The sequence below is a fragment of the Cucumis sativus genome, chromosome 7, assembly GCF_000004075.3.
Source record: "Cucumis sativus cultivar 9930 chromosome 7, Cucumber_9930_V3, whole genome shotgun sequence".
In the NCBI taxonomy this organism is placed as follows: Eukaryota; Viridiplantae; Streptophyta; class Magnoliopsida; order Cucurbitales; family Cucurbitaceae; genus Cucumis; species Cucumis sativus.
The window spans coordinates 14,403,918-14,416,493 of NC_026661.2; the positions used below are offsets into that span (position 1 = coordinate 14,403,918).

General features: G+C 36.1%; 1 protein-coding gene across 2 annotated transcripts in view; it reads left to right on the top strand.

The window, feature by feature from the left end:
• The window catches only part of LOC101204844 (vacuolar protein sorting-associated protein 51 homolog), a 31,258-nt gene that overhangs the window by 1,418 nt on the left and 17,264 nt on the right, over window positions 1-12,576 (top strand). The window contains exons 2-7 of one of the 2 annotated variants that reach the window (XM_004139591.3): window positions 2,774-3,191; window positions 7,872-8,011; window positions 9,860-9,914; window positions 10,008-10,115; window positions 10,562-10,660; window positions 10,797-10,874. In XM_004139591.3, coding sequence (XP_004139639.1) covers window positions 3,009-3,191; window positions 7,872-8,011; window positions 9,860-9,914; window positions 10,008-10,115; window positions 10,562-10,660; window positions 10,797-10,874 — 663 coding nt within the window. In that variant the 5' untranslated portion in view covers window positions 2,774-3,008. The remainder of the gene's footprint in view (window positions 1-2,773; window positions 3,192-7,871; window positions 8,012-9,859; window positions 9,915-10,007; window positions 10,116-10,561; window positions 10,661-10,796; window positions 10,875-12,576) is intronic. The other variant, XM_011660838.2, reaches the window with a different exon arrangement.

Below are 12,576 nucleotides of genomic sequence, written 5' to 3' on the forward strand. Positions count from 1 at the left end.
ACTTGCATTCATGTTTCCTTTACAATACTTGACTTGAAGGTCACCTTTGTTCAAGTAAATTTTGATAAGAAAATCGAGAAATCTTGCTTATCGTAGGCTTGACCGGATATTATAGGAGATTTGTGAAGGGCTATGGTGAGATTGTTGCCCCTTTGACTAAATTATTACAAAAGAACTTCTTCCAATGGAATGAAGAAGCCACTGTAGCCTTTGACAATTTGAAATTAGCAATGACAACGATACCCGTGTTAGCATTACCTGATTGGTCTTTGCCTTTTATTATTGAAACCAATGCATGGATTGGTTTAGGGGCTATGTTATCCCAGAATGGTCATCCCATAGCTTTTTTTAGTAAGAAACTATCTCCTCGAGCCCAAACAAAATCTATATATGAGAGGGAGCTTATGGCGGTAGTACTATTTGTGCAAAAGTGGAGACATTATCTCCTAGGGAAGAAATTTACTATCATTTAAGACCAGAGAGCATTAAAGTTCCTTTTAGAACAAAGAGAGAGGTGCAACCCCACTCCCAAAAATGGCTGACCAAACTCCTCGGATATGATTTTGAAATCCTTTACCAATCGGGATCGCAAAATAAAGCGGCTGATGTCCTCTCTAGGATCGAACAACCACTGGAATTGTGAATATGGAGGTTGTTGAGAATGAGGTAAAACAAGATGAAGATCTCAAAAAAATCATAAAGGAGTTGAAACAAAAACCCGAGGAGACAAGTAAATTTCAGTGGGAAAATGGGAAGCTACTGTATAAGAAAAGGGTAGTGTTGTCAAAAACATCCTCACTAATACCTACTCTGTTGCGTATGTTTCATGATTCTGTTTTAGGAGGCCACTCAGGGTTTCTAAGGACATATAAAAGAATGAGTGGAGAACTACACTGGAAAGGCATGAAGGCTGATGTAAAAAAATATGTTGAGCAGTGTGAGGCTTGTCAAAGGAATAAGTACGAAGCAACCAAACCAGCGGGGGTGTTCCAGCCGATTCCGATTTCGATTCCAGAGAGAATTTTGGAAGATTGGTCCATGGACTTTATTTAAGGGCTACCTAAGGCTGGATGGATGAATGTGATAATGGTGGTAGTTGATAGACTAAGCAAATATTCCTATTTCATCACTATGAAACATCCATTTACCGCTAAACATGTGGCTGAAGTGTTTATTGATAGGGTAGTGAGCAAACATGGTATACCAAAATCCATTATCTCCGACAGGGACAAGATATTTCTTAGCAACTTCTGAAAGGAACTATTTGCTACCATGGGCACAATTTTGAAAAGGAGTACAACTTTCCACCAACAAACAGATAGGCAGACATAGAGGGTAAACCGATGTGTTGAGACATATTTGAGATGCTTCTATAATGAGCAGCCTCACAAGTGGGACACGTTTATTCCATGGGCTGAATTGTGGTACACCACAACCTTTCATGCTTCAACAAAAACCAATCCCATCCAGATTGTCTATGGCAGATCACTCCCTCTCTATTGTCCTATGGGTAGAGAAAGACACCTAATAATGAGGTTGAATACATGCTGAAGGAAAGGGACTTAGCACTGAATATGCTGAAGGAAAATCTAAATGTAGCCCATAATCGAATGAAAAAAATGGCAGACACTAAGAGAAGAGAGCTCAAATTCAAGGTAGGAGATGAGGTGTACCTAAAACTAAGACCATACCGACAGCGTTCCTTAGCTCGAAAGAGGTGTGAAAAATTGGCACCTAAGTTCTATGGACCCTATAAGATGAACCAACAGTTTCCCACTTCCCACCTTGAGGACAAGGTGAATCTGGAGCCGAGGTATTGTAAGGCCCCCAATTATTCACACATATATGAGGAATGGTAGAAAGTTAAATACACCAGCTATTAATGATGAGGGAATGATTGGAGAGGGGATCGTGCAGGGCAAGGCCCACTGAGAAGAAAGATAGGGAGGGCTATAAATTATTGTTGATAAGGGGTGGTAAGCTAGGTTATTTTGCATCTTTATGGTGTAAAGGCTGCTGTACCCGAAAAGGGTCTCCATCTGTTAGAAGGAGGCTAGCATGTTTTTTCTTGCTGTGTTTTTTTGTTTATTTCTATATTGTGACTGTGTAATCATCTTTTGGCTTATATATAAATAAAAATCCTCAAAGTATCGCCTCTGTTTAGCCATTGTTGGGTTATTTTTATTGGTAGCCTAACATATTACTTTTGATGTAGCATTTAAGTTTTGTTTGAATATATATCTTTGTTCCCTATAAAAAAAGTTATGGATCTTAAAGTGCTTGTAAATGATAAGTTGTTGAACATAATAAAAATTTTAGGGGAAAAGCAGTATTATTTTTAATAGATATAAAATATTTTTGAATCTAATCTTTGAGTCATGTAATTTCTCCAAAAAAAAAAAAAAAAACTTTAAACCATGCAATAATGCTTTATCAAGAAAGGCGTTTGAGCTGCTTTCATTAGGACAATACTTTATTGAAGAACCAATTAGTGTAAAGGGTTAACCAAGATGTATGTATAAAGTATCTGAAGTGCAAGATGTCTGTTTTAATGTCAAATGAAAATGTCTTTCATTTGTTGACAATGTGTAAGGGTTCATTTTGTATTTTTCATGAATGCTACAGGTGTTTGTTATATTTAATATTTTGATCCTTTTTTTTTAACAATGCATCATTAATTTTTCGAGTCATATTACATCTGGCAAATTAAAGAGGGTATGAGTAATGATGTTAAGTTACTAAGCGTATCAAATGCCTTTTATTCTATTGACAGTATGTACCAATCACTATTACTTGCGTTTTCAGAGGGCAGAAGATGAATACTTGATATGTGCTTCCAGATAACTGTGTCATGAAACTGAATAACAAGCTTACAATGTTATTTTGTGGATGCAATAGAAAGTAGGATAAGGTAAAGTGAAAACCAAAGATAACTGTCATAGCCAGGATTTCTATCCAGAATATAGACGTCAGTCAGAAGAGCTTACAAGGAGGAAGCAGGAGCAGAAATGGAAATCGAAGATGTTCCAATGGACGAAAAAGCGAAAAGAATGAGGGATCTGCTATCTAGCTTCTACTCCCCCGATGCTTCAATGTCTGGCTCACCCACGGGCTCATCTAATAGATATGCCTCTCCTTTAGAAGCGATTAACACCACCTCATTTAATCCTGATCAGTATATGAACATTCTGGTACGCCTTAAGCTCAATCTCTCTTTCTTTTTATTTCTTTATTTATATTAATTAAATTGCTCTTACTCAGTAGCTTAAGCTTTTGGATTAATTTGGTGATTTAAAATGATATGAGAGAGCAGGTGGTCTAGGAAGGTCCTATGTTCAAACCCTTGCATTGTTGTTTCCTTCCCCATTAAAATTGATTTCCACTTGTTGAGTCTTTCACATATTTCAAGCCCAAAAGTGAGAGAGGGTGCTAGTGATATATAATTAAATTTGCCTTTACCCACTAGCTTAAGCTTTTGGGTTGAATTGGTAATTTAAGACTATTATTCTTTTTAAATTTTTTATCTTTTATATTTTTTTGAACAAGAAACAAGCTTGTTCAATAAGATAATGATATTTCATGATATATGGAGAGTAGCTTGATTGTCACACCACAACTCAGTTGAAATTGTACTATTAAAACCCAACTCAATCAAGAGTTGATGTAACCACATTATTTCACATACTGATTGTGCCATTGCTCTTTATTTTAACTCGACACTTGATCATGAAACTACGTTTTGCTTCTTAAGACTTCCATGAAACCAAATTGACTCCAACAACAAAAAAAAAAAGAATACCCAGAAGTCGATCTTTTGTCTTCTTTCGATCTTGCCCAATCAACGATCTTTATATAAGATCCGATGTTGAATGCAACCTTAAGGCAACATAGAATTTGTTGTATTGCATTGTGCCATTGTGGGTGAGGTCATAAATTGACTCACAATCTTACCGAATAAGCTATGTCTGGACGTATTACTGTAAGGCAATTCAATTTCCCAACCATTCTTCTATATCTCTTTGGATCCTTAAACGGTTCTCCATCTTTTAAAAGTTGTAGACCAGGCATCATTTGAGTACTGCATGGTTTGGCTCCTAATGTTCTTGGTTCAGATGGCAAATCAAGCACATATTTTCTCAGTGACATAAAATACCCTTCTTGCTTCTCATTACCTCAAGCCCAAAAAATACTTTATAAGGAAAAAGACTTCCTTCGACAATGTTTGGACTGCTCTTTTCAATTCTGAGACTTTTGGAGCTTGTTCATTCAAGGCTCAAGAGAAGCATTACTAGGGTCATCATTCTTTCAAGTCTTCATTCACTGAAGCAAATCCAGATCTTTTGGAAGTTTTCAGCTCTCTAGTCCAAGCTACTGGTTGCAATACCAGATGATGTACATTTAACTCTCCAGAAAAGTGTGAGCGAAATACAAGTAAGGTGCAATATGGGATTGCTAATCCAGAGGAAGATGGCAGCCTTGAAGATCAATACCCAGATGTTGAATCAGTCCCAAGTGTCAGTAGTGAGAAATTAGAAGAGATTAAAGCAGGGGAAGAGGTTGAAGATTCTGAGATTTTGGAGAACATAATCAGCGATGTCCGTGAATTGTTTGTGGAGGAAAGTGTAGAAGAAGAACAACCTTCTCTCCAGAAATTCAGAGAAGAAATCTCACAGCACTTGCATGACATCATCGAAGCTTGCGGTATTTCTTTCCTTTGAGTTCTTTAAACTTTATCTTCTGCATTGAAAGTAGTCTTGGATGTGACAGTGCTTCGAAAATACTTTTGGAATAAAAGGGAGCTAGGAGTTTAATTAAAAAAAAAATTGAAAAATTAGTGGTAAGGAAGCAAATTAAGCTGACATCCCTGGTTATGGTTTTGCTACAAGTACCAAAAAAGTGCAGTTTTGATCCAGATTCTTCAAATCCTTGTGGAGTTCTCTTGTAATTTTGATGATTATGAACCATCTGTAGTAAAGATTTCTGGATAACTAATGATTATGGTCTGTATGATCATAGAGTAATTGTGTAAATGGTTGGAACTTATTTCTTTAGCAGAGTTTATTTTGGAGCCTTGATCTTTTGAAAGTAATTTTGTGTAGCAAACCAATTTCCAGCTGACAGTATGCCATGTGAAAGAAGAAGTTGATTAGATGTATAGCAGAAAGTAGTTTGCTGGGTTTTTCAGTTTCAAGAAAACTCGAAAGTTGAAGAAGTGAGTGAGCTCCAAATTCTTAAGGGGCTTTAGTCACACCGGAAAGAAAGGGTTATAATCAACCAAAGTTAGTGGTCATTGGCTCCTGTTGGAAATTTTTTAAGTTCATTCATTCCTCTGTATTAAAGCTGAAAAAATCTATGGGATTACAGAAGTCTACGTCGAATCGTTAATCTAATTTGGAAAATGGATTTTGATCACAGTTTGTCTCCTTCAATCTACACTTTTGCTCCGCCGCTAGTGTCTCTTCAGAGAACCTAGTTTTGATTGTTTATTCTTAAATTGTTTGCATCGTTATCAGAATTTTGTTTGGGAAGATACTATAATTTTTTTTTATCGAGCAAGCCTCTCAGCATAAGACCTCAATGGAGTCATCACCTCATAGCCTCCTTGTGGTGTTCCTTTTCCAAGGATCTCGAGATGTCTCAGTGCGAGTTGATGGGTGTCTGATATAGTCTTTTAGTCTTTTTATTTGTATTTGTATTTCTTTGTACTTCTTTTGGTTTTGTTTTGCCTTTGGACATTACTCCTTTGTTTTGGTTTTTCGCTTGTTTGGATATGACGAGGGTGCTATGGGGGATCAAAGTTTTCATCAATCATAGCTTCTCTAATCCTCAAACAATCAAGAGAGTTATTAAAATAATCTTGTAAGTTAAGGGCTTTGGGGGGAATATTATGGTTTAGGAATTCATAATCTTCAAAATGAAGATATATATTTTCCCTCTTTAGATCAGTGATTTCAATCGTGGAAGGCACAAAACCACAAAAATTCTTCTTAACTTGAATATGAGCTTCACTAACATTAATTAAATTTAGAGTTTCGGAGGCTATATATCTAAGAGACCTCCAAAATGATCCCCAATGACCTCAAAGGTACTTCTACACCAATAATCCAAGGGAAGGTTTTTAATTTTGAGCCAACCGCCGTAGCCTTGTTGAACGAGTCGTCGACTGTGTTTAAAGTTATCCCATCTTTCGAATTTGAGATGAAAATTCCCCATGCTTGCCATTTTCCTTTCTCATGGATGAGATCTAAAATTGATCCTTGGTCAATGCTAATGAGAACATTCTCATCATATAAAGGATTTATAACAATTTTTGATTGGAAAAAAGCTTCCAACCTCTTACGGATCAGTTTCCAGTCATCTGAGGCAAATAACTTTGTTATATTCCATACATTTTCAAAATTGACTTTCACAACTTCATGATTCTTAATCAACCAATGCTTCTGTTTCGAAGGGGGAAGATGGACTGACTTTTGAACCTTCCTTTTTTTACTAGGAGTCTGGTTAGTTACCTTAAATTTAGGTCTTGGAACAGGGGATCTGGAAAGACTTGATTTTACCATTTCAACATAACTTAGTTTCCCATTCAAATTCGGAGGAGGAATCTTGAGGGAATTATTAGAGAACCATCTAGCATAATGTGAGACCTCCAATTATACACACATATGTTAGAAAGGGCAAAAAGGGGAATTCATTAGCTAATAATGAGAGAGAATGATTGAGGGAAAGAGATCGTGCAGAGTGGGCCCCACTGGGGAGAATTTTAGGTAGGCTATAAATAGTGGTTGATGGGGAGAGAGTAGCTAGGTTTTATTTTGTCATCTGTAGGATGGTAGGCTGTTGTAGCCGTAAGGGGCATCCTTCTTATAAAAGGTGCTGGTAGGTTTTTCTGGGCTATTTCTTTTCTTTATTATCTTTCATACTGTTGCTTGTAACATTTTGGCTTATATATAAATCAAGAAGATCAGAGTACTGCCTTTGTTGGGTGTTTTATTTGATATTCTGGTCGGAAGCCTGACACATATTTCAGTTTTTCGACAAACTTATCCAGCATTGAGCAAAACAACTTCCAGCCTTGCTTCTCACTACCTAAGCACACTCTCATATTGAAGAGACCCCCTAAATATGGCCAGCGATCACAGCTCAGTATCCAACCAACTTTGCTTGAAACTTTGAAATTCTCCATCTGCCTCTGTCGATCTCTCCAAATTTCCTAAAGTGTCTACCTACTGGAAAACTGACAAGTTCAGTTAATGCTGACCAGATCCATCTAAGTTGGCAAACAGTTAAAGAGATGCTTCTGCTGGCTTCTACATCTTCAATAAAGGAACGATCTCCTTGCCAAACGCAATAGTGTGACTGGTCAATTTTATAGCTAACCACCTCCATGGTGATCTCTGAAACTTAATGGAGAGGACTGCTGAAAAAACATGGCTGCCGGAGAGGGGAGATCGGAAGGAGTGGGGTGAAGAGAGGAGAGAGGGAAGAAAGAGAACTTCCCTTTTTTTTAGGCCCCATGTTTAGAATTCAATGATGGGACTTTCAATTCCATTTGCTTTTGCCTTATTATTTTTAATACACAAGACTGTTTCCTTTTCAAAAAAAAAAAAAAAAAAAGAAAAAACGAAACTGGTGAATATTTTCCTTGAAAATATTGGAAAAACCTGCTGTTCAGATAAACATTAAAGGAAGGAAGGAAAGATGTGATCTAATGATCGTGACAAAAATCTAATATGATCCTGCTTCCAAGCTTAACAATAACCAAAATAAATGTACATAGTTACATACAATATGAATATGTTCTCAAATTTTATATAAAGAAGTCCAATACAACATAGATTTTCTAATCATTTTTAGTGTGGCATGCTATGTAGGTACAAAAGTCGAATTTGGAGGGGCTCCTTCAAAGACATGTCGAAATGGCTGCTGAGATTAAGAATCTTGACACGGATCTCCAAATGCTGGTTTATGAAAATTACAATAAATTCATCAGTGCAACTGATACAATTAAAAGGTTAATTGTTTTTTTCTTCTTCTTTCCAGAGTTATCAAGCTGATTTCCTTTTGTGATTTTCTGTTTACAAGTTTGTTGATGGCAACCATTTCTCTAGCTTATGTTTTTTTCTTTTGAGAAGGAAACAAGTCTCTTTTTCATATAAATGTAAAATGAAAAAGTCTAATGCTGTAAGTACATGAGGATTATACAAAAACTGTAAAGCATATAACATAAAGCATAACTAGGATCAGCAGGCACACAAGGTTAATCCCCTTAGCGCCCTCATCATATTCTTCAAAACATAACATCTATAATCTGCTGAGGCTTATAAATTCAGCCATTACAAATAGGACAAATAGACCATAGATCACTAGCCTTACAAATGATACAACAAAGAGCTTACAGAAGGCCTAAGACAAGTGCAAAAAGAGATTTAACTCAAAACAAAAACTTTAAGCTGAGAAGATAAAAGACATTCCAATTTGAGTAGATTTCTTGAATGCTGTAGCTTTAGAAAGGCTTGGAGAAGGAACACCACGAGGAAGCGTTCTTACGGGCAACTTCAAAAGCGATCCAAACAAACAAAGGATTTATAATGGAACACCCATTGATTTCTCTCAAACCATAATTCTGCCAAAAGCGACTTTACCGCATGCACCAAAGTGAACGAGGGGTTTTTTAAAATGCACCCCAACTAAAAGTTGCTGGATGTTTCCTTGAAGGTCAACACCAAGCACCCAAGATAGGTTAAATCCCAAGTACTTTGTTTTATCATTCCCCAAGATAGGTTAAACCATAATCCCTCATGGTGTTCCCTCTCCAAGTCTGTTCCACAATTTAAGTACCAAGCTCTCAAAAGGCTTGGAGAAGGAACACCACGAGGGAATTCTCTAGCTTATGTTGTTAGTACATGAACAAAATTAGGCTAATGTTGTTAGTATATGAACAAAATTAGGCTTATGGAAGACTTGGTGGGATTTGTTGATCCTCTCTTATACGTACTTTATTTTGTGATTTGGAAGGATCATTAACCTAAGAAAATTCGAAGTTTTCTTTGGGAGCTAAGTCTTTGTGCTATTGATATGGCTGATTAGTTACAACGGTGTATGCCCTATATTCATCTTTCTTCTTCTTGATTTTGGCAAACTATCTTGGAGGCTTTTGGTTGCTTCATCACTTTTCGTAACATTAGTTTGGACATTCTAACTCAGTTTTGGTGGGGCATCCTTTTGTGGTACCAAAGAAAGTTCTATGGTTGGCCAACCCTAATTCATGCACTTTTGTTGCTGCTTCAGTGAAAAAATAGTCAGTCTTTTCGGAGATGCTTCCTCCTCCTTTGGTTCTTTTTGGGATAGGCAGTTATGTGCTTTCTTTTGGTGTAAATCACATATTTTTATTCATTGTAGCCTAGCTTATTTAATCTTCAATTGGAGACCCTCTCTTTGAATGCACCAATTGGTGTCAGAGTTCATTCTCCTATAAATCATTTATCAATTTGACTTAACTGGAACTAGTAAAACTAGATTCCTAGTCTCAGATGATATTCTCCACTTGTCTTATGCTCATTTTCTGGTTCTATGTGAAATGACCTATATATATATTTATTTTAAAAATATTTTTTAAAGCTTCTAGAAAGTCCTTCCACTCATGCCCTTAGTATGCTGCCCATTTCTGGATGACAAACTTTTTTCCTCTTGATTAGAAATCTATGAGTCTCTAATTAACCTAGATACCTCTCCATTTATTTTATACTACTTTCTTTTCTTTTTACTTTGTTTTTCCCTTACAATATCTGTTATTTTTCATATTTAGTGAAGCATATTCAAATTCTTTACTTAATATGCATATAAAATTTTGTTTTCCTAGGATGAACAATAATATCGTGGGGATGGAGACAAACATGGAACAACTCCTTGAAAAAGTATGGGATATTCTTTTTAAATGGGTGCATACAGAATGTCCACTTTTCTTTAGCAGTATATCTGGAATATCATTTATGTACAAATTCTTGCAGATACTGTCAGTACAATCTAGAAGTGATGGAGTTAATACTTCCCTTTTTGAAAAAAGAGAGCACATTGAGAAACTGCATCGAACACGAAACCTTCTTCGTAAAGTTCAGGTATTCAAAGTATAGGGCATATGTTGGTAGATTCTACTACCTCGGTTATTTTTTCATGCATTGACCCTTAACTCTTTTATTCCCTCTATTTTGTCATTGACATGCTAGAGCATAACTTAGAATGTTGCAATTTAAAAGGTATTGATGACATCTAATGCTGGGGCCTCTTCTTGGCTTTCTATGAAGCTAAGCAAATATGGAAACGGGGATTACAAAACCTGTTTATTTTATACTTTATTGTGATGGTATTGTTGTGGTTTTGAGAAATCAAGAAACTTTAGATGTAAGTTACTATTTATATAAAAGTGGTTATGTATCTTCTTCCATGTTTTAGGAGTCAGGATTCTTTTTAATATTTATTTTCTTATTCTTTTATGTGAGGATGGTATATGGCTGTACATGGGATCTTATTATCATCCTTTTCTCTGGCAATGATTCATGAACAGTTCATATATGATCTACCCGCTAGACTTGGAAAGTGCATCAAAACAGAAGCCTATGCTGATGCAGTCAGATTCTACACTGGAGCCATGCCAATTTTTAAGGTGCCTTTGGCCATTGCCCCACCCCAAAGAAATGGGTGTATAGATCATAAAGCAGGATTCCATTTTTTTGAATGTGGAATAATTCTACAATCTTCTTGGTATAAGTCTAAAATTATCTTCCTTATCTGTTTGTTAGGCATATGGAGACTCCTCATTTCAAGATTGCAAGCGAGCATCAGAAGAAGCGATAGCAGTAGTTTTAAAAAATTTGCAGGTATATTAACATGCATGGTTTTTTTGTTTTGTTATTTTGTCTTCTGAGTTCCTGCAGTGGTTTGGTGATGTCCACTTAAAGTGCTTGTAAGTCCTTAGTGTGGGTTTTAGTGCGATATTTTTGGGTTTTTTTCTTTCTTTCTTTTGTGGTTTCTCAGGCTCTTTAACACCCTGGTGGTTTGTTTTTGGTCCGGTGGTTAGATAGCATTCCCTTCAAGTGGTTAGATAGTTGTTTTTGTGCTTATGCTCTGTCTTTGCTGTTGACTAAACCAAAAGCAGGGCGTCGTTAACCTCACTCCGACAGTCAAAAGAAATTTATGAACTTGAATCCTACTACTACTATAAAGACGTAGCAATAGTGGTAAGTTTGGGGTCGAACCACAGGGAACACTATTGATGATGCTAAATCAAGTCAATTGTTTAATTAGAACATGGATGAGGGTTTTAAGGTGGATATGAACTACATTGAGTAAAATAAAGACAAAAGATGAAAATGTGGAGTGTAATGATAAATTGGAAGGTCTAGCTATGGAAGGGATTCGTATATACATTTGATCATTGTCATTGTAGACTAAGCTTGTCTTAAATTTATATGTTAATGACTTAGAGCGCTCTAACTAGCCTCTACAAGGACGGACAACTAATAGAGAATGTGCTAAGCAAGCGTCATAAATATTAATTAAAGCCTAAATCCAAATTAAACTTCATACTCTAAATTGAAAATTCTGTTGGGTTCTAAGCGATCATATAGAACTTAGGAGTACAAGCATTATGATTAAAGATTCCATTGATTGGCTAATTACTTTGGACCACCTAATTAACTAACCAAATTTCCTTGAACTATGTTAGAACATGCGTAACTAAGGCCTTAGAAACGCTATAAGGCCTAGCACACAAGTTCTAACATTTTGCTACATGGATGATTTCAAACATTGACAAACTACTAAAAGCTACTCTCTCTTTTTATCTATTAATAAATAGACCCGTTTCCTTTTCAAAAAAAAAAAAAAAAAAAAAAAATACAAGGAATGTGCGAGCCTAACATCAAATAGCGAAGATACAAATTCAAGGACGGGGCCAATTGACTCAAGAAAGTATATCTAAATAGACATAAGTTCAAGGAATACATGGTTCAATATCAAAGCCTCAATATATAAAATCTCACAAAAATACATAGGTTTGCTTTCAAGCTAGATCACAAATATACCTCAATAATTGATGGACAAATACATGAGGAAGCTCCAAGATGTAGTTACAAACCCAAAGAAAATAAAAATCCTAAGCTAAAAATTAAAATGATGGGAAAGAAGGTAACGGAGGCTGGTGGTTGCAAACTTCCATTTTTCTCTCTACATTCTCTCCATATTTTGCCCTAAAAAAGGAGGGCATTATATTTAGAAATAGGCGAAGCACAGTTGAGCGCAAGGCTACACAATTCTTTTGCAGCTTACTTCCCATTTTCACCCTCCGTTGCTATTAAGTGCTATGTTTTCTTCGAATTGCACCCGAACCGTCCCGATGGTCTCTTTTGCTCATTTTCTTGTCAAAACACTCAAATAAACATTAAATTCCTAAGAACTAACATGATTTAGGAAGAAATGTAATGCTCTTTGGAAGAAAATTATTTGTAGCATCCACGGTAAAGAGCCTTTTGATTGGTTCACAATGGGAAAGTCTGGAAATAGTTTAAGGAGCCCATGGAT